General features: G+C 43.7%; 1 protein-coding gene across 9 annotated transcripts; it reads right to left on the reverse strand.

Annotated features, from left to right (window-relative positions):
- Positions 1-36: 36 nt before the first annotated feature.
- PHRF1 (PHD and ring finger domains 1) lies at positions 37-27,894 on the reverse strand. 9 transcript variants are annotated; one of them, XM_039728337.1, is made up of 18 exons: positions 27,764-27,894; positions 21,874-22,114; positions 21,432-21,554; positions 19,722-19,954; positions 18,058-18,141; positions 16,960-17,081; positions 15,257-15,354; positions 14,554-14,726; positions 12,904-13,033; positions 12,471-12,598; positions 11,451-11,638; positions 10,547-10,666; positions 8,536-8,690; positions 4,921-7,686; positions 4,073-4,224; positions 3,347-3,607; positions 2,148-2,276; positions 37-988 (listed from the first exon to the last, which is right to left on the reverse strand). In XM_039728337.1, the coding sequence occupies exons 2-18, from the start codon at positions 21,962-21,964 to the stop codon at positions 854-856; spliced, it is 5,088 nt and encodes a 1,695-aa protein (XP_039584271.1). In that variant the 5' UTR covers positions 21,965-22,114; positions 27,764-27,894; the 3' UTR covers positions 37-853. The 9 variants fall into 9 exon arrangements, with proteins under 9 accessions (XP_039584271.1, XP_039584268.1, XP_039584270.1 ...); XM_039728334.1 differs by having other exon boundaries at positions 4,073-4,233; XM_039728336.1 differs by having other exon boundaries at positions 4,148-4,224; positions 12,459-12,598.
- Between the last annotated feature and the right edge of the window lie 39 nt (positions 27,895-27,933).

Consider the following 27,933-nt stretch of genomic DNA (forward strand, 5'->3'; position numbering starts at 1 on the left):
CAGATGAAAGACAAACGACACCTGCTACAGGACAAAAACCATTCAAAATAACTTTATAAACTCTGTCACATTTCTGCTTTGTACATCAGTTCAACCTTATCCTTCGGGCTTGTTATGGAAAATTGACAATGCTTGCTTTTTGCTTTGCTTTTCCTGAAAGGCAGACACAAAACCAGCCATCAGTGCATTATTTACACAAGTGCAACACAATCTCCCACCCCAAAATTAATTTTTTTCACTAACAAGGTACTTCCAACAGAATGTAAATAAACACCACAGCATGAGCAGTGTTTCTGAAGTCAGTTTATAAAGGTTAGGTCATTTCTGCAATCCCCAAATGCCAGAGCGAGTAAAAGTTCCGCTCACCATCCAACGGGCTAAAAATACAACATTTCAAGTATTAAATCAGAAATTTCTAAAGACAGTCCATATTTCGATAAATAAACACAAGGGAAACAGTATACAGCTCTCAATATACTGTATGAAAAGTGGTGTCCAGTTTCAAACTTTAGCAAGACAAGTGCACAGCCCAAAAACGTGATCAAAGTAACCCTGAAAACTGCAGCAATCCGGGAGCTCCAAACATGAATCTCTTCTGTGTTTCCTCTCGAATTACTCTGCTGGTCTGAGGCATTTGATTGTTATTTAGTTCTACAGCTGTAGGTAATCCAAAAAAATCCAGAATTCATTCCCATATGGAAACAATTCAAGAGAAGGTTCCATAGATGAAGTCTATGATCATCTTGCTTCTCTGCACTCTGCTTACAATGGGATGCAACTGGAGGTCTGTTATTCCCATAGTGTCCACAGCTAGGAGAAGTTCAGCCCAAGTCATGCTGGCTGTGGATTGCTCTCAGTTTTCCACTTCACGTGTGTCTTCACCATCAGTTTTCTTATGTTTCCTCATATGTTTGTATTTTTCCACATATGCCTTCACAAGGTTAGCCACCTTCATAGGGTTGATCTCTCCACTTTTGCTGTGGCAGATCTGCAGGGGATCAGAAAGGGCACTTGGTCAATGACAGCAGCTCTGGCAAGTGGCAGAGAGGCCCTAGGCTGCACAGGGGAGCCAATTCCTGCACTGACCCCCAAGGCTCATAGCAGGGTACATAAAGCAGCAAACAAAGACAAGAGCAGAATTTCCTTCAAGCATTCCAGGAATGGCCAGAGCTTATCTACAGAGCACCAACTCAAGGCAGAGGCATCTCAAAGCAAAAAGACTCATTTTTACTACATCCATCCAGTTTTACACAATACGTGGTAACCAAGGAAGTGTTGATATCCCAGTTTTGGGATGTTTTTGAGGAAGCAATGCTCAGATTAAAAGAATCTGTCAGTTTTGAGAACACATTTTGAGACAGGGGAGAAAGAACAGACCCTACACAAGTTACTTAATTATCTCTCTTCAGAGAGTTCAGAATGACTTCAGTAGCAACTGGCACTGCTCAGCTCCCCCACAAACACACGGGTCACACAGAAGATGTGAAATTCCAGCCATTACCTTGGGGATTCTTATTTATGATGGAATTTCTCAGTGATAGCAAGAATGCAGAGCAGAGAGAAATTACAGTTCTCTGAGGTATCAACTAACTGCCTTGACCACAGGAGCATTACTTCCCCTCACAAGACAACATTTACTTGCTGACTGCGTCTTTTGTAGCCATGATCTACTCAGCACTAAGACTTGAGACAGAAGTTAGTATAGCAAAATTGCAAGGCTCTCTTCCAAGGTTCAGGGACACCACAGATGCTCAAGGACCTAATGCACAAAATATTTTCTCACTTTATCAGAAACAGCTAGAATTTGGCTGAAGGTCCTAGCGAGGGGGATTTGACCATTCTCACCCAGGGCAGATACCATGTAACATTTCAGCTCATGCAACAGAAGCTTAGCAATGTTCTCATCCACTGAAAACATGACCTCATAAAAGGAACAGACTGACAGCTCTCATCAATGGCACCAAAGAGTCTGGCTTAAAGCAACTGCTGCTTCACCACAGGACTGCAGAGTATGAGTCAGGCTCCAAAGATCTGCTAGCCCAGTTATGGCATGCAATTGCTGACATGGCAAGTGCAATCTAAAGTACTGCCACTTACGTAATGACCTGCCCAGCTCCTCCTCTCCACCTCCTTCCATGGGCCCTCACCTTTTGCACTGCTTTCCGAAGGATGCTCTTGTACTCCTCCTTTGTAATCTCCCTCTTCTGGTAAAAAGGTTTGATGGCAAGTTTCACTTCTTCCACAGCCCTTTCTTGCATGTGAAGTTTCTTCATGTACTGCACAGGAAAGAGAACTTCATTATCTTGTGCTGTCTTGGGAATGGTTTCTGAATCTGTTTTACTTAGAAATGCTCAAACAACAAAAATTCTCATTTCTCAATTTCAACAACCCAAGTAATCACCTCAAAGTGATTTCCTTTATAGTCAATTACTGTCTTGAAACAAATACCAGTTTGCACTATGAGGAGCCCTTGCCATATAAAACATTTATTTTGTATCTTAAATAATGTGTTTTAAGCAAGTGACTACAATGTGGACTTCCTGATTTTGGTCTCCTCCTTTCCTTCCAACAACTCTAAATTAAACATACATCCAACAAAAGGCATCATATTCTAAAAGCAGCAAACCACAACTGTGAATATAAGTGTCAGATAGCTCTGAAGACAATGTGAAAATTGCAGAGTTGCCTATGAAGTAATGATTACAGATGCCACCAAAACAAGTTAATAAAAACTGTTGCTCATAAATGGAGGCTCAGTGGGAAATGCATCTTACTGTTTGGTTTATGGTATGAAGCAAAATAATGGGCCAAGTTGTTTTTGTTCTTGTGTTAGCATCCACTGTGCCTAGAGCAGATGGTCTGTGAAGCAAACCCAAAACTCATCAGCAAGGGACTTGCACTGAAAGATCTCCAAAGTGTTTTACTATCTTTGCATTTTCAGTGCTGATAAGGAACCAAATACAGTCCTACCTCTCTACAGAACTGTTATGAGAATTGACATTATTTCAAAGCTGGAGGGGAAATGAGAAAACCAGGTGTTTAGAGAAACTTGGACATTGTGGTTTCTGGAAAGTCCCAAATATTCATGTAAGAAAGTTTCAGAACTTTAAGAATGTATTTCAGATGTTTTAATCCCTCTCTGTTCTATTGTGATGAACCAATAGAAAGTACTTCAAATGAAGTAAGGCCCAAATGAATTCAAAGACAGGATTGCCTGCTGCTCCTGGGTTAGCACAGTCAGTTACCAAAACCAGCAGGGCTGGGAAAATACAGTACAGAAAGTTAAAAAATCCCCCAAATGAAAAAGTTCAAATAAACAGCTCACTGATTTTATGCATTCACTCACTTCCTCGTTTTTTGTTTTATCCACTGGAGCTTTGGGTGCTTTGATCTTTTCCTCCGCACTTCCAACAGAAGCAGCTTGGATGCCTGGCTCAGATGCCGTGGCCAGGCTGCCTGGCTCTGGGGTGAGGCTCTGTCCTGCCACGCAGCCCAGAGCTGGAAGACTGCCCTGCATGATGAACTGCACGGTGGGCTGGCTCACTGGGGCGTAGGGGGGCAGGCTGGAGGGCAGGGCTGGCGCCAGAGGGACGTTCTGACAGTACACCTGTGAGACAGACAGCGCTCCATAAACCTCGTGCTGACAAGAGAACATCAGAGCAGGATCTTCAGAGCACCTCTATCCACCATGAGCTACCACCAGCCCCAATCCCCTTTTAGCTGGTGGACAGCACAGACCGACGGCTCAGACCAAGGCTACCAAGCCAACATTTACAGCCTGATCAGTCAGGAAGAAGCTCGCAGCTTCTCAGGCAGCACTGTCCTTCTGCAGGCTACTGCTGAAAGCAGAAGCTGCAGGTACAGCACAGAATTAAAAGATAGTAAGTTTCTTCAATTTTAAGGAGCACCTAAGAGATTAAATGATTGGAGGATTGCTGAGGTGTATAGGCTACATGAAATGCACCACACGCAGAGGAAGGCAAACTGCCATGAGAGAAGAGTGTTGCACAACGAGGGCACAGATGAGATGGGATGCCTTCCATGACACTTGGGTGCTGGAATAGGAACCAACCTGAGAGGAATCTAGATCAGGAAACATAGGCTCGGGAATCATATAATTGGTTGGAGGAGGCTCATTTAACTGCACCTGATTTAACGTTTGGTTCAAGTCCTCTGCTTTCCAGGCCCCTTCTTTTGCTCGCTGCAGTTTGTAAAACGGCATCCCTAGGTATCCCAAGGGAAGGAAAAGAAAACATCTTAAGAACAAAATAATCGGTCAAAGATTCAAACCCAATTCTATTTTAAGAATTAAAATAAAAAGCATCAAACAACAGAACTAGCTATAGAAGGGATTTTTTAGCATTCGTATTTTAAAGCTTCTGATAATAGAGAACCTCTCATCCCCTTGAGCAATTGCTCCCTACTGGGTTTATCTGTTGAGAGTAACCAACAAGAACAACACGGGTAACTCTGTCAACACAAACAGCACGGGTTCCCAAGCCAAACTGTTTCTGGCAGCTTTCGTTTAGCAGCATTCACAGGAGTGAGCTACAGAGCCCCGTCATACTCCTTGGTTTTGAGAAACATTTATAAAGTCTGAAGGCAAAGCAAGCATTCTAGTTGAGTACAGACAGGGTGGGACACGGGCTGCCAGCGCAGAGATGGGGCTGCTGCACGCGCCTCACGAGCGAACAAGCTGCCACTGGCTGAGCTGTGTGACAGCACGTCCTCTCCAATTCATTACCACAGCTCACCTCGTCATTTCAACCAGTGCAAAATGCCAGCTCTCAGGACTGCAGACCACAGCATCATCCCAGCTCAGATGACAGAGCTTTTACACTACAACCATGTTTGGCCAGGCACCAAAACCCTAAGCCTTATACAGTTTCAACTGCTGTTTGTTTTCTAAAAGAAACTTACTTGGTGCTTTTCCAGCAGACAACGTGCCACCTTCCTCCTCTTGAAGATTCCACGTAACTCTTTTCACTGGTGCTTTTGATTTCAAGGCAGGACCCTGAGGTACCACTTCCAGTTCAGGCTTAGTGAAATTACTTGTATTTTCATTTGAGACAAGGCACTCCTCCTTAACCTCCCTCACACAATCCGTGACTTTGCTTTTGGATGAGCTTTGCATCGGTGGAGCCTCAGCTGGAATGTGCATGATAACTTCCTTCTTTGGGGGTTGCTCCATCAGAGATGGACATAATGCAGTATTTTCTATTTTAACTGTAATCTCTAGATTTGTATTGCTACAGCTACCGAGCACTGCTGCATCAGTACTATTCATTAAGTCTGTTTCAGCAAAAGAATCCACATCGCCAATTGGGATACAACTGTTTGTGATCTCTGGTGCAGGGAATGCAGTTTCACTGCTCACCTCCTGACAGATGGGCTCCACCTTTATAGTTTCTTGGACCTCTCTCAGCTGAACTGGGGTCTCAGTCTGTATTTCCTCAAGTTTGACATTTGGTTGGATGGTTATGGAAAGCCCTTCTAGTACTAGCTCCTCTTTTGGCTCTTGTTTCAGAGCATGGGGTTGCTCCAGACACCTGGTCACATTTTCAGCTGGAAGCTTTTGATCCTCTTCTGGTGCAGGAGGAAGCAAGGTGTCTTTTGATCTGTGTTTCCTTTCTTTGGAACGTGATCGGGATCGCACTCTTTTTTCCTTTGATTTGCTGCTTTTGTGCTCCCGAGATCGAGATGCAGACCGAGACCGAGATCTCCATTTTCTCCTCTCCCGAGATCTGGATCTCGATCTCTTTCTGTCTCTTGACTTCAAACTACTTTCTTTATCATGCCTCTCGTAGCTTTTGTCCCTCCTGTGCTTCCGCCTTTTAGTCCTCTCAGTGCTGTTCGACCGGGAGCGGTCCCTCCGCCTCGATCTCGAGCGAGACCGTCTTTTCTTTTTCCTATTTTCATAAAAATCAGAAGTACTTCCAGGACTACCTGAACGTGACCTAGATTTTCTTCTGTCCCTAGACCAAGAAGTTTTTGCCTTTTTATCCTTGGTTTTATCCTTTGTTTTCTTTTTTTTGGATCGTTCGTGACTGCTGGAACGGTCAGTAGAAGACCTCCTGCTCTTGGATTTTAATGTGTGCGTTTTGCTGTGCTCTTCCCCACCTGACCAAGAGGTAGATCTGGAGCTTCGGTCCCTTGAGTGTGCTCTATCTCTTGATGCTGAACGTGATCTCTTACGCTCTTTGACAAGTGCTTTTTTCCTTTTCATCTTCTTCTTGCTTCGGGAGCTGGAGTTTGAACAGGATCTAGAACGTGATCGCCTCTCTGCTTGCTCTACCTTTTGGACTTTCTGCTGCTCATCACTCTTTGAGGGACTATCTGGTTCTATTTTCACATTAATATTAGGTCTAATCAATTCCTCAGCATTAAAGAACACATTAGGTCCTTCTCTGCTTTCCTCCTTTAAACACTTGGTATTAGAAACTTCCTTAACAGCAGATGAAGTGCAAGGACTGCTTAGGACATCTTCCTCATCCACATTGTCTCGTTCTTCTGTATCAGAGATCTGTTCTACAATCCTGCTTGCTACTGTCACGTCATCATGAGACTCTGTGTTACTGGATGGCACGTCAGAGTCAGTCCCAGATCCAAATATGTTTTCTACCCTGTAAGGAGTGAAACGACGGACAGTTTGAAACGTTTGAACTTTGGGATTTTCAATGGAAATAGTCCTGGTGATATTAGTTAGTGGGATCCCTGAGCCAAGCCTTTCAGGACTGCTGTTTGCTGAACTCGAGTCCGATCCTGTTGGCTCAAAGGGATCATAGATTTCACTTTTGACCTGCTTTTTCTTTACTGAGAAAAGCGGTGAAGGACTCTCCTTCTGCTGCACTTCATCGTCCACAGGGCGGAACGTATTACAAAATCCTGGGTTAGACAGCTTGCTGGGATGTCCTGTGTTCCCAGGAATATTGATTTTAAAACTCTCAAAAGAGCCCTTGCCCCTCGAAGTGCCCAGCAGCGATGAACCGCTAGAGCCGCCGGGATGGGTGGAGAAAGACACCCCGCCTGGACGGGTCTGTTGCTGTGGTTCCTTGGAATTTGACTTCTGACTTTCCACCCTGCTACCCTTTCCTGGCTGGTTAGTGCTGTCCTTGCCAGTCAGCTGGGTTATACAGGAGCTAGGGATATTACAGCTTTGGCTTCCTGCAGGTTCCGGCTCCACCTGCTTGCTGCTGGTTTCTTTTTTAATCTTTGGTATCCTGGGAAGCTCAAAGATGTCAATTCTCTGAGAAGGTGGTTTTACTGGCTGCCTCACAGTTATAGCTTTTGAGCCAGAATTCAAGTTACAGCTCAGGGGCTTTGAAGATGAATCAGTGGGTAGAAAGTCTTTAGATTTTCCATTACATCTGGGTATTTCACCTAACTTTGAGCCATGCCTGCCCAAAGTCGCTGTATTCTGAGTCTGGACAGACCTGGGTGTCATTGAATATTCTGATTTTTCAGTTGCTTTTTCTGGTGCAGTCCGTGCAGGGCTTGCTGCAGACTCACTCCTGCTCAGTAAGGATGGAGGTGATGAGAACAAGGGTCTGGAGTGAGCACCCAGTCCCGAGGAAACGGAAGGTCTGGCCATGGAGCTGCTTGCTGTGGTCCCTGCTGCACTTGGGGGGGTGTTCTGGCCTGAACCATCCTCCACTCTCGAGTCATTGGATTTTCTGTGAAATGGAGCTATGGCACACAAACAGACAATTCAGCTTTTCAGGACATATCTGGATATTTTCTGCCAATGTTAACAGAAGTACTGAGCTAATTATTTTAAGTTCCACTGTGGTTTGGAGACATGCCCACAGTAATAAGGATGTCCAACAGTTCTTTTGGTCAGATACTCACAGTTTAGTGCCAGACCACCACATCTTTGAGGCAAACACTAATGTTTAGGAAATAAATTATTCTGTTCTGTAGGTATCACCCAATTAGTGCTCATTATCCTGTAGTTGCTGATTGACAGAAATGACTATAACAGAGGACGTTAGAGGTACTTATTTTAAGAATAAAGCTCTAAGTTTCAATTTTAACAGATTCTTTCCTAGTAATGTCATGCCAAGGCAAGACACAGCTGGAGATGATAGCACATATTTAGAACTCTACTTTTGCAAAGAAATTCTTGCTAAGGTCCTTCATCCTGCTCTTCAAACTGAAGATCACAGGCATGGCAGAAGTGCACAACACACGCCAGAAAAACTGGGTTTTAAGATAACTCTGGTCTATCCAGTCCTACATTTTTTATAACAAAGCAAAGCATGAAATCACCGTGAAGCTCTTCTGAAAGAAGAAAACCATGCATTAAAAATAAAATGCTCCAGTATCATCTCAGGTCTCATTTAAACACAGACAAGCAACACTATTTCAGAACATCCATCTTATAAAACAGATTGCTGTTGGCAGCTATTGAATCTATCCTATATATTCTGAGGCTCAGTAAGAGCATCCCTAAGCTTAAAGCTATGCAGGCTGGAGGATCAGGGCAGATGTGGATAAAACAGAGGCAAGTAGCACTATGATGTGCCAAGTCCTTACCTTCCTTCTTTGCTGTCAGTGACCCATCTCTGTTGATGACCACATCTGAGCTGCTCATCATGAGAAGGCTCTGTCCAGACAGGATACTTCCCAACAGATCAGGCACAGGAGCAGCTTCTGCTTCTTGATCAGGACTCAAGGCAGGCACACTGCTTCTGCATGTTTCAGAGGGGTTACATTTCCTTTACTCTTACAGCACTTGTTCTATACACACACATTACATTAAGAAGAAACCAAAGTCAAAGGCATAAACAGAGATCAGCCAGGGAAGTTCACCTGTAGTTTTTGACTTCACTAGAGTCATTCAGTCCCCAACTTTCTAAGATAAATAGAAGGTGAAGCTTTCACTGACTTCCCACAGGAATAACACAAAATAAGAAAGTAATTGCATCTGAGACTTTTGGTTAGCAAATGCTGGTGCTCACTGTATTGTATATCAAGAATAACATTCTAGTGCATTTAAAATGCATTTTTGGAGGATAAACCACTGATTACTACTTCAGAGCTATTTCTATCCTAGCTGCCTCTCTTGCCCTCACTGAATCACAAACACAAATGTATTCCTCAGGCCTACACTTCGAACTGAAAAAAAAATGACAGAGCTTGAGCCAGTGTTTAACCACAAAGTGCCACTGGTAGAGGTAGCTAAGGGCATGGCATAGAAAAATTACACTGAAGACCAACTGCAATGCTCCCACATATGGGACAGCACAAACACTCTCCTTTACGCTTTGCTCAATCTTATAAAAATGGTTTAAGTTCTCAGTTCTTGAAATATGGACTGATAAGGTGTTTCTGGTGTTGGGCATTTCAGTTTTTCTCTCTTTGCCTTTGTATTGATGGGATTTGGGGAGTTGTTTTGAGTTTGCTAAAAAACAAACTTCCAAAGGAACCCAGCTCTCTGAGGCAGCCAGATTTCATTTCTGTATGACAACAAAGCAAACTTCATTAACATAATGTACACCAAACACCTGTAATAACATACAACAGAGAGCCAAAATGGGAATGCTAAAGGAATCAGCTGCTGAGGCCAGACCAGGAAACTCAGTGTCAGCCCAGACCAATGGAGCCTTTAGATGAGCTGAGTATCAGCTAAACAGTTCTATCTTCTAATCAATATGCTACTCAAATAACTCTGAGGACATGGAAAGCTTCCTGAAAGGCTCCCTTCAGGACTGAAATGGGAAAGGCAGACAAATAACCCAAGTTATCATAGAAACAGACTACCTTAATCCTGAGAAACCAACCTTCACCCTAGAGTCAGATACATTAGAGGACAGCTATGTAACCCTTTCATACCTTTAACCACTTAAGTTGAGCTACCATAATTTCTATTCTGCTCCCTCAGCCTTGCAGTTTTCTGTGATTCTGCTAGTACTTGCTCAGTGATTTTCCTCATCCCTTTTCTTATCATGCTCCCAACTCCCTGTGTCCTGCCCCTCAGCCTTGAAAAGTCACAGTGGCTGCCAGTGGGGGGCAGCCAGGGCTCCCTGGCAGGCTGGCAACACACAGCAAAGCAACTGTTGAACTGCAGGGTCAAAGCAAGCTTCTCCTTAATTTTCTGAGCTCCCACAAACAGCAGCAGAACTGGGTGAGGTGGGTATAGCCCTCACCTCCTCAGGATGTGCAACTGGATTTCCCAGCCCTCTCAAAGAAGCAAGTGTTTTTTTAAAAGTTAATGACACTGGAATTTAAAACATACTAATGGGGTTAAAAAATAGTAAAAAACCAGAAAGTAAGAAGAGACGGATTAGGGTGGAAATATCAATTTTAAATTTCAACAGAAATGTTAAAGGTATGATGAAAGAGTGTATGTGTTCAATATAAAAACAATTTTTGCACAAAATGATGTGGTTATTTATATATGCTTGTGCAGGTATGCATGTACACACACACATGCACTCTTTAGAAGACAGGGTAAGAAAAGGGTCAAACAAAGAGGATCACTAGGTATATTCTTCTGTTAGGGTCATTAGACAACTAAGAATAATAAAACAGCATGGACTTTTACCTGGGAAGTCCCACAGAAATGGGTCTAGCGACAGGACGGTGAGACCTCAGTGCTGACTGGGAGAGAACTCTCCTTTTGGCACTCACTGGCGAATCTGGATTTGCTGGAACCTCTTCATTACTGTGATAAAACATGAACCCTGAAATTGTCTGAAATGTTTTTCACATCAAAGAGATGATACCGCTATGACAGATACAGTTAGAGAGCATTGTATGTTTTATTATGATATATTAAAAAATATTTGTGCAATACATTTATTTTCTGTTCTGCCTAAATAGAACAGCTTGATTCAAACAGCAGAGACTCAAGTGTACATTTCCATATCTAAAATGTTAAATGGACAATTTTCTTTTATGAAAGGATGAAAAAGAAGTATTCAGTGGAAAACTAAATTTCTCCAACATTAATTTCAGATGCCCCCTCCCCAAAAATTCAAAGTTTACGAGTGACATACGGCATAGTAAGATTTCTCCTGAATTTGAAGTGTCTGGAAAAATGAAGATAAGAGAAGGAGAAACATGGAAGATTTCAGAGGTCCATTTAATTTTGTGTTTACTGTATACTAAATATGTCACCTGTTTTCACTTTAAATAAATACATAAAAAGCAATGGATTAGGACCAGACTCCTTCAGATTCTAACTGTTGAAGAACCTCACAGATCTTACCAAAAGTTTTCAGGAGGCTGAAATTATTTCAGAAAAACACTTTAGAGGTTGATTCCTTACAAGTTTAGCAACTGAGCCCAGAAGGAAAGAAAGAACAGGCCATTATGTGTCACCATGGGTTGTGTACCCAAAGCTGCCTTCAGACGTGAGATTCACACTCTGCACGGAGCCGTATGCACCAACAACCCAACAGCTGTTAAATTACCAGGTCCCTTCTCACAGTCCAGAGCTCTCTCACCTTTCATAAGGATCCAACTCATATGGATCTCCAAACACAGAGAGAGAAGCTGCACCAATATCTGCTCTCATCAGCCCAAGTGAGGGCTCTGTTGGTTTGTACATGGAAGGAAGTGAGGCCCCACGCACAGGCTTGCTGAGACCAAGGGTTCTTGCAATACGGGAGCGAGTAGTAACCTCATTTTTTCCCTGCACAGACAAAGAGATTGGGTTATTTTTATGTTAGAGCACATAACTTTGTGTTCAAAGCCCCAAATTCCCTTAAGCTATGTACAGTCATCAGGTTACTACCATCAGCAGCACAAGTGGAGTGCATTTATTGTCTATGTTTGTTTTAAAGCAATTATGAAACTCGTAACTAGGCCCACAAACAGAGACTGCACGCATCAGATATAAGTGACCAGATAAATTAAGCTTCTAAACATCTTTAATAATGTCAATGTTCAAAATTACTGGTCCCTTATTAAATGCTGGAGTTCTGGCTCCAAGATGTAGACTCTAGTTATAGTAGCTGACAAAAAGAATCAAGCTGGTGCAGAGTATTCTGCAGAGTAATTTACAAGAGAACACTACCCCCAGCTGAAAGGGATTTTGAGAGCTTTACAGCTGATAAGCTGGGTTTGCAACAACACAGCCACAAACATCCACAGCCTATTACAAAGAACAGGTGCTGGCAATTTTAACTAAGCTTGCACCAGTACCAAGTAAACACTACAGCTGAATGGCAAGGCAGGACACAAAGCCTGCAGGACGTGCTTTACAATCTGATCCCAACTGTCCAGGTAACAGGATATGTCAGCATAGCCAGCAAGCCTGTCTGGAAGTTGCAATTCATTTCCACATACAGCATCTTTCTGGAGCACCCTGGACACATCCTGCACAGACTCCCACCAGAAAGAAAGGTGCCTGCTATGACGGGAAGGTGGCATTTCTTCCAGCTGAATCTCACGTTACAATGCTTTTACAGAGGGCTGAAAACACTGCCACTGACTGGCAGAAACTCACTCACATGTGACCTTACTCTCGTCTTTTTCCCCCTTCTCTTCTTTGTCAGACGCTTGCGTCTCTTCAGCTGTGCCCCTGAACTCTTCTTCCCAGCAGCAGATTTCTTCTGAGTTCTTTTTTTGCCTCCTACTTTCTTCCGCCTTCCTGATGGGACAAAAACCAACAATCTGGCTAAGTGCTGGCACTGTATTTTACACTGCAGTCCCCTTCTCATCTCCCCATGACACACAAAGCAGCTCAAAAGCCACACAGCATGCCACCAACAGCACAGAAAAAGTGACATCATTAGGATGCAGTTAAAAACAGCCTTTGTGACACTTCTAGGCAGAGGTGGTAGAGGGAAAGAAGAAAATGCATGTGGGATACCTCCACAGCTGTGCAGGTGTGGCAGCACACAGCTGATGCATTTTGTAGGATTCAGGCTCCCCTGAGGTGCCTGATGTCCTTACCAGTTTTCCTCTTCTGCCTGGCAGGAGCGCGTGGTGCCAGAGGCCGCTGGTACACGGCTGTGTTCAGGCCTGCTACGACTGCCTCGATTGTTTCATCCAGAAGAGAGGACATCAGGTACCCTGGCACGTGCTGTGGGGAGGATCAGAAGTTACACCATGCAGGTACCTAAAGCTCAGCAACATTTAATTACAAAAGTGCAGCAGTGCACCCCAACACAAAAGCATTTGATAAAAAATGGATTTGAGAGTCAAATGGGGAAACTTCTCACATCACCAGGCTGCCAGTTAAACAATTATGTCACTTTTTAAATCTACTGACTGGCACATTAAGGATCTTGTTGTTCAGCCTCCTTCAGAGTTACATGCATGCTCCCAGCTCCTCACTGTGCTTGGAGTACAACTTATACTCCCTCAACCAGTGGAATTATGCTTCAGTCAACTCAAGGTATGAGCCAAAATAAGATGCACTTTTGTTCAGAGACAAAGGCAATAAATAACAGTGCCTTTCTAGGTATAATTTGTAATCATCCCTGCACATAGAGAAGTGGAGCTAGGAACAGCTCTTGAATGGGAAGTGCTGGGTTCCCAGGATTACACTACCATGGAATAGTAAAGTCCCCTGGCACCACTCCTCACACCCACAGGAGATGACTCCACACTATTTCTAAAACAACAAGTAGGGAAAGAAAGAAAAATAACAACAGCTACCTTGCAGAATCTTTCACTTCAAACAACACTTTCCTTTCTTTATTTTTTTTCAACATACAGCCCTGACTATTCAGCTGTAATTGCTTAACAACAACAAATCTAATTCATCAACTTCTTCTATTTTATTAATTATTCTAAAGTTAGAATTGAAACATCTGGGTTTGGAGACCGTGGGGTTTGGAAGTCAAGTAAGATCATCTCCATTATGGAGGACATAACGAATTTAACAACTGCTAAAGCATCCTGGAAAGTCCTTAAATTAAGGAAAAATGTGATGAAAACTTAAGGTGAGCTGGATCTTCGTTCATGGCAGGTATCTTAAACTACACTTAATATAGTAAGAGAGGGACCCTTTGTATTTGAGATAATTTCCTGCATGAATTCTCTAGTACTGTTAATGTGTTTGAACTCATGTGGCCACATTATTGAGGACAGTAATATCTGGTTTTTTCCTCTTCTAACAAGGGACTGATTTTCGCAAACACAGAAACCTTAAAAATACACAATTTTTCTCTTCAGTTGGGCTGAAGGCAGTCAATATGTTCTACTGCTAAGGGCAAAGAGGTAGGAGGACAAAGGAAAACAAATTACTGTTAAATAGACATGCTAAAAAACCAGAAGTGGTGCATAAACTTTGTATTAACAGCCACTAGGAATAAAAACATAAATTTGCTCAAAGCAGGGGGTGATAAAAATGCAGGTTAAGAGAGGAAGCTGCTGCAGCATTTCAAAATAGAGCATCTTGGTCACGTGCTGCACTCCAGTTGCACGTCTCAGATTAAAAGAGCTCATAACCACTGTGCTATGGACAGTCAACAGCCGAGCTACTGAAATGGGGGCTTATTTCAGCAGCTCCTGCCCAGGCTGGTGCAGAGGCTCCCCAGGCTGGTGCTAGCTCCTGCCCAGGCTGGTGCAGAGCTCCCCGAGCAGTGCCACGGGTACCCGGATTTGCTGTGCCGTCGTTATGCGGTTCCTGTTCACGGTGGCGCGGACGCGCTCGCTCTGCCGAGTCCTGGCTATGGCCCGGGTCCGCACGTGGGGGCGCAGCCTGCTGGTGGTGGGGACAACGTCGGCCATGAGGGCAGCCACCTCCTCCTCACTGACATGATCTGCATCTTGAACGAGAACAGGCTCACGTTACTTGTCTTTCTACAGAATTTCAGACAAAAAAAAAATCAGCATTCCCTTTCTTAAACCAATCACCTCCACAGGCAGCCATTACCCTCTCGAAAGGAAATGAGCAGACACCACTGCTTCAGACTGTTACCACAGTATAACACTTATCTAGGCAACAGAAATTGTTGCTACCTTGGCAATCTGAGGTCAGGACACTAATAAATTCTTTCCAGTGTAACACAGTGCAGTCACACTATGGTGCTGGGATTGCCTTGGAAAGGTTAAAGGATGCTTACAAGAAGCAGCTCCACAGGTTGTAACTGCAGATGAAAATCTTCATAAACAAGATCCTCTCACCAGTCAAGAGTTCAAGTCTAATCTTAAGGTTCAAGAGAGAATGCTTATCAAAACAATTATTTGAAACAGATAAAGCCAGGAGGTTAAACATGTCTTCAAAACACCACATGATTCACATTATCTAACTTGGGAGAAAAATATTTACTTTGACTGGCTACCACGAAACCCTTACCTGCAGCACCATTGGCACCCATGGGGGCACAAGCTGGGCAGAACCATTCATCTACAGGGACTTCACTCAGAGGAGGATTAAGGCATTCCATGTGATACCTTGAGGAAAAAAAAGAAAATCAAACAATATGCTCCTTACCAAGGGAAGGCAGCATTTTACTTCTATTCAATGCTACATAAGGCAGACTCATTTTCTCAAGCCTGAAACTATGGTTTATGCATCTATCTCTGCCAATCTGCAGAGAAGCAATGCTACCTGATAGCTATACAAGGGTCTTCAGTTCTAGATAGTATTTTCATCACTTTAGGCTCAAAAAAATCTCAGAAAACTGAGCCTTTTCCCCTCACTGTGTGGTGAATCACTTGCCATTTGAACCCAAACCGCAAGAAATGTGCAGAGCCAAAACTGATGGTGGCAACAGAAGTACAGAGGTGCTGGGGAGATAGGAAACCAGGAAACAGCATCAGCTTCCTGAGAACCAAAACAGTGTTAACAGTGCTCGTGCGTATGAACATTTGAAGCAACTATTCTACATTTTTCTAGAGTTAAGCTCAGCCATGGAGAGCTAATAAATCCTGCAAGTTCTTTTATCACAAAGTGCTTCTGGAAGTGCTAACTCTAGAGATCAAGCATATATAAAGAACTTACTTTAGAAAAAGGAAATAAAAATCAAACAACTGTATCAAACTAGAAATAACATGTTTTAAAAATTATAGTAACTGCAGGGAGATCACAAAGTAAAATCTGAAGCAATATCCTGAATTGAGACAGGCTTATGGAAATTCAGAAAGAACTTAAATATGAGACTTCAGATAAGATCTATGAAACACTGTTTTGGATTAATATTTTAAACTCAAGTGTTCTGATGATACTCTTAACAATCTTTAGTGTTCCTGATTTTGTCTTTTGCCCAGAAGATGAATCAGTGTATATGGGTGTATGGACAGTGTATCAGTGTGTATGGACACAGAACACAAAGGAAAAACTAGACTTACCTGATGTCTAGTTAGCTTGCTAGAAATAATTTTTGAAAAGTTATTTTACATACTCATTGCCAGCATCTCTCTTTGTTCAGTGGGTAACTTTTGATATCTTCAAACTGACAATGCTGGAAGGCTGATTAAGCAGCCCAAGGGCTTTAAATTCTAGCCGAAAACTGGAGGGCCAAAGTTGTGTTCAAGTATATTCACATTCATTTTATTAATCAAGGAGGGGCAGAAACAGAAGTAAGTCAGAGTAAGAGAATCATTTAAGATCTGTGACTGTAAAGAACATCCTCAACATTTCACAAAACTGTGGATCTTAAGCACTTCTCCTGCACAGCACTATTGCCCAGTCACCTGGGACAAGTCATGCATCCTCTCCTCAAGGAGACATAAAGGATATAAGGTTCTACTCTTCATACACCCATAAGTTGCATGGAGAAGCACAAACACTTTCATCATTTGAAGGTGTGGTCATCTGTTTTGGTGCCCTGCAGCCTTGATGAGTACAGGACTCTCCACACATACACTGCTAAATGACCAAAACAGGATCCATCACATCTTGGGGTGGATGTCTGCACTAGAACATGGATACATGGCTGGCCACATGGTGAGCCTGAAGAGAGCAGCAAGGGGCAGCCTGCAGAGCAGACAGTGCCTGTGGACCACACTCTAGCCACATGCAATCCTGCAGGGGCTCCATCCATTTCAGCCTCTTACCCTGCATCGCAGCCATCGCAGAGCAGCAGGCGATCCTCGCGGTCACTTCTGCCACACACCTCACAGAAGGTTGGATCATCCTCTCCATCAGTGCCCTGAGTTTTTGTGTTCTCAACAGGAATCTAAATCAAACAGGGATTCACAGTTTATGCAGAATATGGCATTATTAAAAACCCATCATCATGCTAATGGTAGTACCTGCAGCAAAATCTAAAAGGGAAGGAACCAAAACAGCTGTTACATACCAGAACCTTCACTTAGCTCTTCCAGCACACCTAGGGCACGATCAAATGCCTGACAACATCTACTTAACTTCTTTAGTGTCAGGCACAAATGACTGTAGTAAATGGCATTTTAAGAATAGGCAAAACAAAAATCCACAAATAAGATCAAAAGTAGTCAAACAAACAAAAAGATGCCAAAAATGAGCCTAAAGAAGAGAGCAAACTGCTGCCTCGTGTATTCCTTCAATACTCGCTCTCAATTCTGTTAAAATGCAAACAATAATAAACCATCAGTTTATGAAAACAAAGCATCAAACCCCTAAATGTCCCCTGGAAACCAACACCCTTCTGATATCAGTTAAGAGCAATGACAACTCTTTAATATTCTTTTGTGAGCAATTACTGACACATTCAACCAGAGCCTTTCAGGGCTTTCCCACTGCCTTGTGCCTCTCTCCCCCTTCAAACCCAACTGCTACACAGCATTGCTGGCAGCAGGGCATAAGGAAGAGATCATGGATAGTCTAGATTATTCCTATTCATCCTATAACAGCACTTGAAGAATGCAGGGCACTTTCCACCTGCAGGGTTGTTCACACAGAGCAGTTTTCAGTCAAATGTCCATTATACAAAACAGGCAGCTTTAAAAAACACCCTTTTTCTGCCACCACAAATGATGCCACAACACAATATCACAGGAAGTAAGGTGAAGGAGGAAGAAAAATCATCACAGCTCCTTAAAAGGCAAAATCAAAATAAGAAAAAAAGAATTCATTCAGATGGCGAGCATTACATAAACACGCTAGAAGTGTAAACTTTTGAATAATAATGCTGTGCCAAATGGCCTGGTTGTTTGCTACAGTAAAAGGCTTACCTTTTTTAAGATTTTACCACCAAGACGTGCTCGAATGTTAATGTAATTAAAGAGGATTCGATCCACTGGACAGGAGTTTGCATTCTAGGAAAAAAAAAAAGTTTCCCAATACAGTTAATAAGTGCATCACTTTATTCAATTCTTAAAAAGTAATCTTAAATTATTAATGTAATAAGCATTAATGTAGTAGTCACTTTAACAGCTATTGATCTTGACATTTTAAGTACTTAAGACTGACTTATTTGGTTTACAAACAACATATTTTGTATTAAATATGCATTTTTAGAAAAGAATTTATTTTACTGAGGTAATTTAATTATTATTCAATTGACAAAGCAACATCAAAGTTCTTCCAAACATTGCCTTGAAACAGTGCTCATGGCTTTAAGGCATTTACTTTCCTTTGGACAAATGAGCAACTAGAAATGGTTTAAAAATATATTCACTTAGAGCGATTTATTTGCTTTTTAAAAAATTTTATCACCACTGCTACTGCTGCATGCACTGTAAGTTTTGTGGTAATTCTCACCCTGGATTATGACTATGGCAGGGAACTCTGACTGAAAACTGAATTCAGAGCAAGCTACTGATTGTCAGTATTCTTTTACATCTTTTCTATGCTTAGATGTTGCAACAGATCCCAATACAATGGTCACAATACAGAATTCAAGAAAATATAAAGACAGATATACAGAAAAAAAAATAAAAAAATATATATATATATCCAAGCATAGAGAAAAATTAGTATCTCAACTTGGAAAAACAAAGTAACTGTAGATGCCTACAAACACACTTGCTTGTGACCTTACAGCTTGCAGAGAACAGAACAAATCAGGATGGGTACAAGATAAACAGATCCAAACTTCAAACATGAATCCTGCCAAACAGAGTCTCGGGATCTCCTCTGGTCGAGATGACCCCAAGGTGTGTTAAAAGTCTCTTTTTCCCCAACCAGCTGTCGAAGAAGGAGTCAGAAGTCTTCAGCTGTTGTTCTCAAGGTTGCTTATTATTTCTTATCTAAAACATTTTCTGTCTGGCCTGCCGAGATCTGTTCAGCAGGTCAGTCTGAGGCACACTGCCCTCCCACGGGGCTGGTGGTGTCTTTTATACTACAAACTACGTATTTGATATTTACAGTTATGTTCCAATATCTATCACCTATGTTAGACAGTGACTTTCTACTCTACACCAATCCCAAAGTGCCACCATCACCAAGAAGATGGAGGCTAGGAAGAAGAAGGGAGAAGAACAGGACAACGCCCAAATCCCTCCATCTGGTCTCCTAGACCCCCATAGTAAAATTCTTCAAAATTCCACCTTTCAGCCTGTGACAACTACTGTTATGCTACTTAAACTTTTGTGACTTGTAATTCTTCATATAAAGTTGGTAATTTGCTCCATGGATTCAGATCGAAATCCCAAGTGTCTCTGGCTTCCAGCCAGGGTCTCCAAGCCCCTGCCAGGACTTTGAGCCATCCAGGGCACCCAGAGAGATGTCCTGGGTTCTGACAACAGAGCAGTAACTCAAGTATGTTCAGAAGAGCTTAAGAAAGTAAATACCAATATTACAGTGTTTTGTTCTCATTACAGCACAGCAGCATGATCACAGGGGACAGAGCAGAGCAGCCAGAAGGCCACAGCACATCACAGACAAACCAGCTCACCTTAGACCACTCCACGATGCAGTCCAAGCAGAAGTAATGGGAGCAGTTCTCAGGAGTCCCAACAGCCTGATCCCTAAACGTGTTGAGGCAAATGGGGCAGTTCTCACCATCCTCATCAGAGGAAATGCTCACTCCATTCAAGTGTGGCTCTGATTTCACAGAATCAGTCATTCCTTCCATAGTGGCCTCACTTTCTTCCTCCTCTTCTCCCTCCTCCTCATCATCTTCACAATCTTAAAAAGTAAGAGATAAAAACCAGCTTGTGTGTGCTGCAGGGCTTCGGCAATGGGGGCAGAGGGGGTGGGCAGGACAGGGTTCCAGCTCACAGAAAATTCCAAGTAAGCTTATTTTATGAGGCTGCAGGGGTCAAATGAGGCTGCAGGGGTCAAGCATCGTCTCCCCAGTTTAAGGCAATAATTTTTGCTGTTTTCTTGCTTCCTAAATCCCTCCACTAAAAAGCAATGGATTACTCTGGTGAAAAATAAAGCCTGATAATGTAAGTAGTCTTGCAAGAGATTAAAAGCACAGACACCAGAAAAGCAAAAGATTATCTAAACAAAACAGTTAAGATATGTTAGGATGAAGTTAAAAAATAAAGTTACCATGTACCCAACTTTTGTTTTTTTAAGAGACATTCCAGAGGAAAAGCAGCAGTAACACACTCTACTGCAGAACAGCAAATGAAAGATTTCACCAGTAAAATATGATCTTGTGAGCCAAGGGATCTAAGTGCCTTAGAGACCGCTTAAAGAAGCTTGATTTTGAATAAATTAAACACCCAACACACATTGTTGAAAGGTATTTTTATTTTTAGTACAAAATACAAAGATGTGTTAGTCTTTCCCTAAAACCTGAGAGTTAAGCTGGTATTTTCAAGAAGCAACACAAAGTACCTAAAACCCTACTCACTTTGAGGGAGGACTGGGGATGGTTGTTGTTAGGCTGCCTTTTTTTTCTTAATGAGAATGGGACCCATGTCTTTTCTACTGAATTCTCCTGTCTGGACATAACAGCCAATACTCTGAATGATGGATTAATAAAGCTTTTTGGCACCTGGCATCAATTTTTTAGTCTGTGTTTGAATCAGTCTAACTAGTAACTTGGAAAACTGTGCTCTCGCCTTCTCAACGAGCTTTAGATCTGATAAAATCTATTTTTGTCTATCCAAGTATTAATTTGAGCGTAGCAGTTGCAGAAGTACATTTATCTCCAGAGTATGTTTTCAATAAAATTAACAAATTCAAATAATATTCACACTCCTTTTTCAAATAAAAATTAGTCATGTCGTCTTCCATCCTCCCTGGGTACTACGGCAATAATTTATTTCCAGAATTCCCCATCACAGCACTCACTTTAGAGCCCCATGCCAAAGCAAACTAACAAACATGCTTTCCGTAAGTGAAAAAATAGCATGAGCTACTGCTGCAACTTGGACTTTTTTTCCTCCTCATGCTGGGGCAGAGTTCATTCCTGCGGACTACAATTCCACTGCTTTGGATAGCAGATAGTCTTCAAACATGCAAATGTTTTAAAAGCTTAGAAATTGGGCACTATTATTTGTTTGCCTATTACTGTAGGATTTTGGCACTGGCCTGACAGAGCAGCATCTGTGGATTTACATTTCATTGTTAGTTTCTGGAGGAATAGCCTTCATCTCACTCTTCCTCAGTTATTAAAAAATGCCTGTTAAGGCACATGAACAGACCTTACCTTCTGATTCTTCATCTTCACTTTCTTCCTTGTCCTCCCCACCTCCCTCTTCCTCAGTGTCATTATCTTCCTCTTCACTACCAGTATCATCTTCTGAATCCCAGCTATTTCCACCATTGCTTTCTTAAAAAGAGAACAGAAGAGGCAATACCTATTTGATGCAGACAGACAGAAGAGGTACCAGAACCCCTAATGAGGCCATTATGGATGAAGCAAACTCCCAAATTTCTGCAGTGGTATCAAAGCTGCCCATCTGGAGAAACTCCAGGGAAGCATGCCAGCGGTCTGATACACACACAAGCAATGAAGCGATCAAAACAAAAAAACTGTCAGGGAAAAGGTGACAAATGGTCACAAATACACCTTTACCAGCCTTTTGAGGGTAAATCAGTAAGTTCAACCTCCAAGCAGAAAGGTGCACGTGCAGAGAGGCTGCATTTACCTGTTTCACTGAGGAGCGCCAGACACGGCCTCTTGCCCTTTCCCAGAGCAGCGTTCCTGTTGATCAGCTCATCCTGGCTGTCATCGTCCATGGCGGGACATGGGAACCCCTGCAGGGCGGCAGAGGCAGGGAGGGAGCACAGTGCCTACAGAGGCAGGGCACGGAGCAGGGTGGGCAGCAGGCTGGCACGGAGCAGGGTGGGCAGCAGGCTGGCACGGAGCATCCGACGCATCCGCAGGACCTGAGGGCGACAAAGGACAGGGCTCTCCTACCCCACTGAGCAGTCTTGCCAGCCTCCACTCAGAGGTAAGAGGTTTCACAGCCCTGCTGAGCTGGATGAAAGCAGGTGCTTGTGAAAATCAGTGCAGGTGAGAGATTCAGCTTTGTCTTGGGCTCCTGTGTGACAGCAAAAGGTATCAGCAGAACTCCCCGCTGAAAACAGCAACAGAAAACCTACGAACACTAAAACCATCCCATGGACCAGCAATTCACTGCAAAACTGAAGGGACCGGAGGCCCTTAGAACAAAGCCTAAAAGAATGACAATACGTTTTTTAAATCCAAATACTCCATCTTGCCTGATTGAAAAGAAGAATAAAGATTATGTCGTTTAGGTCCTTTATTAAAAAAAAAAGGGCCTTTGCACAGCTCCGTCATGAAATAGAGAAGTTGAAGACCCCACAACCATTATTCCATGGAAAAGATCAGACCTGATTTAGTGCATATTAATGCAATCACATTAATTGCTGTGCATCAGCACAGACTGGCAGTAAAACTGACAGATACTGGGAGATGTTGCATGATTCGAATTTATAATGACAATTAAATCAGAGCTTTTAACACATAATGCTACAAAGCATTAAGGCAGACAGACCCCTGGCAAACTTCTATAAGCAAGTGATGAAAATATATAATTAACAGACACTTAAAGCTAGGTGTCATATCTCAATATGAAAGAAAAGGATTCTTTTTAAAAGAGTGGTAAAGAAGTTTCAATGGTGCTCTTCTCCCACTCTCCCTGCTCCCCATTACATATTTTGCATATTAAGAGATTTTTTTGGAACAAAACACTATGTTTTATTCAAGTGCTCTTAATCTGTACCTTTGCACACTCCCTCTTTAAGCCACACAGCACAGCTTTGCACCAGAGAGCCTTAAAAATGTAGGTTCTACTAAACTAGACCAAACTACAAATGGAGTCTTCAGTGCTCAGGGGAAAAAACCCAACAAACTCACCAGAAAGAAGACTGAGCTTCAACACAACTAAGTTCCTGTAAAGATTTCTCCTAACTTCAGTAAGAATCTTGCCTAAAGACAGGTTTAAACTTTTAGCTAAATTTGTAGCTGTTAACATGAGTGTTTAAAAAACTGTTTAAAAAAACAATTTATGTTGGCTGAAAATACACAGACTCATCAAAAGTCAGTTACTCCACGATGCAACCGAAAAAATACAAAGAAACACCTGGAATTTTTCAAGTTTCAGCAGTGCATACGTATGAATTATTCAAACTGAAACTCAGTTATATAATATCCTCCCAAAAGCTCAGTCAGCTACAGCAATGCAAAATTTGTGGTGACGTGACAGACAGGACAAAAAAGGGAAGGACTGGCAACACCAGTCCCCCAGCAGGGCAGCGGCAGGCACGTGTTCCATCCGTGGTTTTGGATGCTGTGCAGAACCTGGGCACCTTGTGGGAACAGAGCAGGCTCCTGCTGCCCTGGCACTGCCACACCCAGCCAGCCACAGCCCTGCTGAGCCACTGAGGATGACCGAGGCCCAGCCCAGCCACGGCAAGTAAAAAACACAGATAAGCCTCTACTTCACTGTGGCCATTACCTTGGTTTCCCTGCTCTCCAGCCTTCCTCAAAGCAAAGCAATAAGCACAGGGCAGAAAAGATCACTGCTTCAAAAAGTGATTCCTATGAGCCACAGCTCTGACCAACACACACCTACATTTCCAAGCAGCATGCATTTCTTCACTGTTGTGGAATAAAACCACCACCCGTGGTATTTTGCCTTGCTACCCCATGGGAAGCTATCCTTTAGGCACAGAGGCGAACAAATCAGCACTTGTGACTTGACAATCTAAACTGACATATTTATGCTGCAAATGCAAGCTTGTACTTTGCTCAGAGGCAAAACTCCGAGTTAAAGAAAATCTGGTATTGCAGCAAACAATCAAGTCTTCAAATCCCGTCAGTAAAAAGTCTGTTTTGTGGCGAGCTGGAAACTGACAAGGAGAAACCAAGCCATGAAGAGATGAAGTGAATTTGAGATTTCTAAGCACATCACAAACATTACTTTACAAACAACCTTTTCCAAACTGGGCAGCTGCTCTTAAGAAAAAAAGAAGGAAACCGTGATTGACTATACACCTCATACAAGGCGCTCCTTCATTTTTTTAAAGAATAAGAAGCGGCACTTCCAAGTTGTTGGGTTTTTTTTACGGGAGATATTCCAAACAAATTGCCACTGTGAAACACAAGCACATTCATGATACACTTCAGAGAGTTCACCCATCTGTACAAAAGCCCTGTTTTGTCCAGCACTTACCATATCAGAATTTTTCAAACCCCCTGAGCCAGAACCAGCAAATATAAAATAGATGGAAAGCATTTTTATTATTATGTTAACCAAGAAGTTTGGTTAAGGAGGGGATGGCAGTCATTTCTCCAAGGCAAACCTTAACTCTGCACTTCTGTAACACAAAAGGCCAGACTGCTAAAAAGCAACCAGTTATCCCCGAAGGCCATTTGAGTCAGGCAACTACAGCTGCTTTTGGTTTTGGGGGTGTGAAGGACATGCCCTCGTGGCAACCAACCCCTTGCTGCCAGGTCACTTGGAAAATCCCATGGTGTGCAGTACTCTCCATACTTCAGCTGCAAGCAGCTCTCACATGCACCAACCCTCCCTTCTGCATCCCACTTTGTAAGGCTGTTCAGAGGAATTTAGGATGGAACACGGATGCAGGGCAATCTGGCCAGAGATCCCCTGTCTTGTACTCAATACCACTGATGCTTTCAGCAATCCCTTCAGCTCCTGGGGCAGGTGCCTCAGCCACTGGCACAGTGTATCTACCCAGCACCTGGATCACAGCTTGCACACAAGGCTGGCTGAAGGCAGGCACCGTCCTCCTCCTTAACATCCCCCTGTTTTCAAACTCTCCTTTAGAGTGCCCTAAACAAACACTAAACCCCAGGAGCAGCGGGTGCGTGGCAGGTGTTCGATCACTTGACTCGCACCAGCGCTCTCCGTTGCCTGGGGTTTCCTTCCCCAAGACCCAGCTCAGTAGGGCCCAGCCAGGTTTGCTGGCAGTGCTGTGTCCCTAGGGCAGCACAGGCTCTGCTGCAGGACACGCTGTAAGCCCAGGCTTTGCTGCTAAGACAGATTACACTTTTACACAGAGATGCCTTAAGTAATTTTAATAGTACACTCAAAGAGCAATTACAAATACCTTCCTCAAGCTGTATTAGCAACAGGGCTTTCTCTTGGCTTCAACAACAGAGAAGATTAAGTGCTTCCTCCAGAACAAGTGTTTATCAAACAAGCACTTCAGCAAACGTTTAGCTCTTTGAACTGAAGTCCTTATGCAGTACCACAGATCAGCATTTTAATGTACCTGGAGTGTGTTCCAGAGAGAAGGCAAGCGCAGGTCTCAGGATGCAGAGGAGGCACAGCCTGCCAAGGACACCAGAGCTCCTCCTGCCCCGACACAAAGCCCAGAGCTCCACAACAGCAGTGCCTCTCCCAGCCACGGGCACTTTCCCCCCTAGCACCAGCCCATCTCCTCCTCCACCAACTTCTTAGGTAGTTTCTGCATTTTTTAGGAACAGAAGAGCTACCACAGACGGCATTTACTTTCACCTGCTTGGGTAACGCTCAGGATTATTCACAGGTGAAGAAAAGCTTCTCACAGAATTTACTCACAGGGTGGTTTTGAATGCTGATCTAATTAATTACATGGGTCAGTAATGAGCCATCATGTTCTAAAGACCACTTATAACTAGATTTAAGCCAACTAAATTTTCAAACATATGGGCTTTCAGTTCTCATTGGCACATCTGCTCTATTGGTTTGTTGGGGGGAGGAGTTTTGGTTGTGTTTTTTCTTGGTTTTGTTTTTTTTCTGCCCAATCAACTAAATAATTTAGTTCTCTCCGGAAAAGTAATGTCACACATCAGAAATCGTTTAACTTTGTTTTCAATTTCATATGCTACATTCAATGAAAAGAAAGTAAGAGCTGTCAAAATCATTGTTGCACACAGCTGCAAAAAATCTGGTTATGGTGTGACTACTATCTGCCATCACCACATTCCAAAGGTAAATTAAGACTACTTGGCAGGGAAATAATTCAGATTAACAAGACACTCCTGCAGCCCAGAGTTATGCACTGCCAATCTAGCATGCAGAGGGAGCTTTAAAAAAGTTCCCTAAATCTAAATTTAGATCCTTGTTTAAATTACAAAAAAAAAAAAAAATTAATTCTTAAATACCACTAATCAGAACTGCCTATGCAATAATTTAAGTGGCAGCACCTAAGAACCCAATAGGTAAATCACAGAAAATTAATCCTGAGGTGGGTAAGGAAGTGCTTATCTGCCACCCATCCTAGCCCTGCCCTAAATTTAGCCACCCTGAATTCCAGGATGAAAACTGTCCACCAAAGCTTCCCCAAGAGCTGACACTGCACTCCTCGGGGAGTTTGTAATGCAAACAAAGCAACGCACGGGTTTTGCAAAAGCATTTTGAAAGTACAGCATCTTACCCAGAGGAGCAGCTAAGCATTTTGCACCTCTGTATCCAAAGCAGCAGCCAAGCTTTATGGAATTCCCAGCCTCCAATTCCTTGCAGCCACTGGCTCTGCTTCCAGCTGTGCATTAACTATTCCCCAACTCTGCACATCCTCCTCTTTCTCAACAGGCTTCTTTTCTTAGGAAGAGTCACCCTCACTGGCGAGCTCCCTTTCAGCACCAGTCTTTCACCAGTCCCATCCTTAGCTACAGCTTCCCCTGCTGTTTATGGGAATGACTGTGGGAAAAGAAAAAAACCGCAACAAAAACCAGCAAACCCAAACAAACAAGAAAACCCAAACAAAATACTCACACACTTTTTATATTCTGGGCACAGCCCTACGGAGAAAGACCCACCGACCTACAGGAAAGGAAATAACACCACAGACACCCCTGAAACACACCAGCAGCACACTAGGTGGGAACAACCTGCGGGAAAACCAGCAAATGACCCTACAGAAATCCCACCCAGCCACTGTCACCAAACGTGGCCCGGCCAGGGAAAGCACCAGCGACACAACTCAGAACCTCCCGTAAGCACAGGTCCCGCAAGGCACCAAACGTGGCCTTGCGATAAGCTAACACACGATTAAATAATAAAAGAGAAAGCCTGCAGGCAGGCCCTGTTTGTACTCGTCACCGAGCTGGCTGAAACAGCGGATAACTTCTGCAACACCCGTGTGTGCACAAGCGCTGGGAGCGGCTGAAGAGGGAGAAGGGACGGGGAAAGGGAGAGGCGCGGGCAGGTTTGTGTGGCACCCCTGCTACCCCGGCACATGCCCTCGGTACGTTTATGGAGGTGTTTGCCGCACGGCTCCCAAGCCTTGCTGCTCCCGAGCCTTTCGGCCCCTCTGCATCCCGCGGGACGCTCCCGTGGGAATGCGGGAGCACCGGGGCCAGCCCGACCGGGGCTGCCCTCCCGCGGAGGCGTGTCCCGCCGGAGAACAACGCAATAAGCAGGCTGCCGTGGCTGCTGCTTACGGCGGCGACACCCAAGAGCGACCGGGGCAGCTCCCGCCGGGGCGGGGGTCGGCCGCTCCGCCAACCCCCGGGGCCCGGCGCCCACACCCCCGCGCAGGCCCCGCCCGCCGGGCACTCACCGGGGCGCAGCCGCGCTCACATGGCGCTCCGCAGCCGCCCGCCGCCCGCAGCCCGAGCCCGCGGCCCGGAAGCGCTGAGGAAACACTGGCGGGTCACGGGGCGGCAGCGGCCGGAACCACCGCGCCTGCGGCGGGGGGGCGGGCCGAACCATTCGGGTGACGGGGCGGGG

The sequence above is a fragment of the Passer montanus genome, unplaced genomic scaffold (genome assembly GCF_014805655.1).
Source record: "Passer montanus isolate IOZ18808 unplaced genomic scaffold, ASM1480565v1 scaffold65, whole genome shotgun sequence".
Lineage (NCBI taxonomy): Eukaryota > Metazoa > Chordata > Aves > Passeriformes > Passeridae > Passer > Passer montanus.

Bases quoted from the DNA above. Each gene is read 5' to 3' on its own strand.
- PHRF1 (XM_039728328.1), bottom strand. From the start codon at position 21,964: ATGGACGATGACAGCCAGGATGAGCTGATCAACAGGAACGCTGCTCTG. The intron at 19,955-21,431 runs GTAAGGTCTGTT...TTACTTTTTAAG, and splicing joins TGAAGATGAAGAATCAGAAG to ATTGTGAAGATGATGAGGAG. The intron at 18,142-19,721 runs GTGAGCTGGTTT...TTTTTTTCCTAG, and splicing joins GCATCGTGGAGTGGTCTAAG to AATGCAAACTCCTGTCCAGT.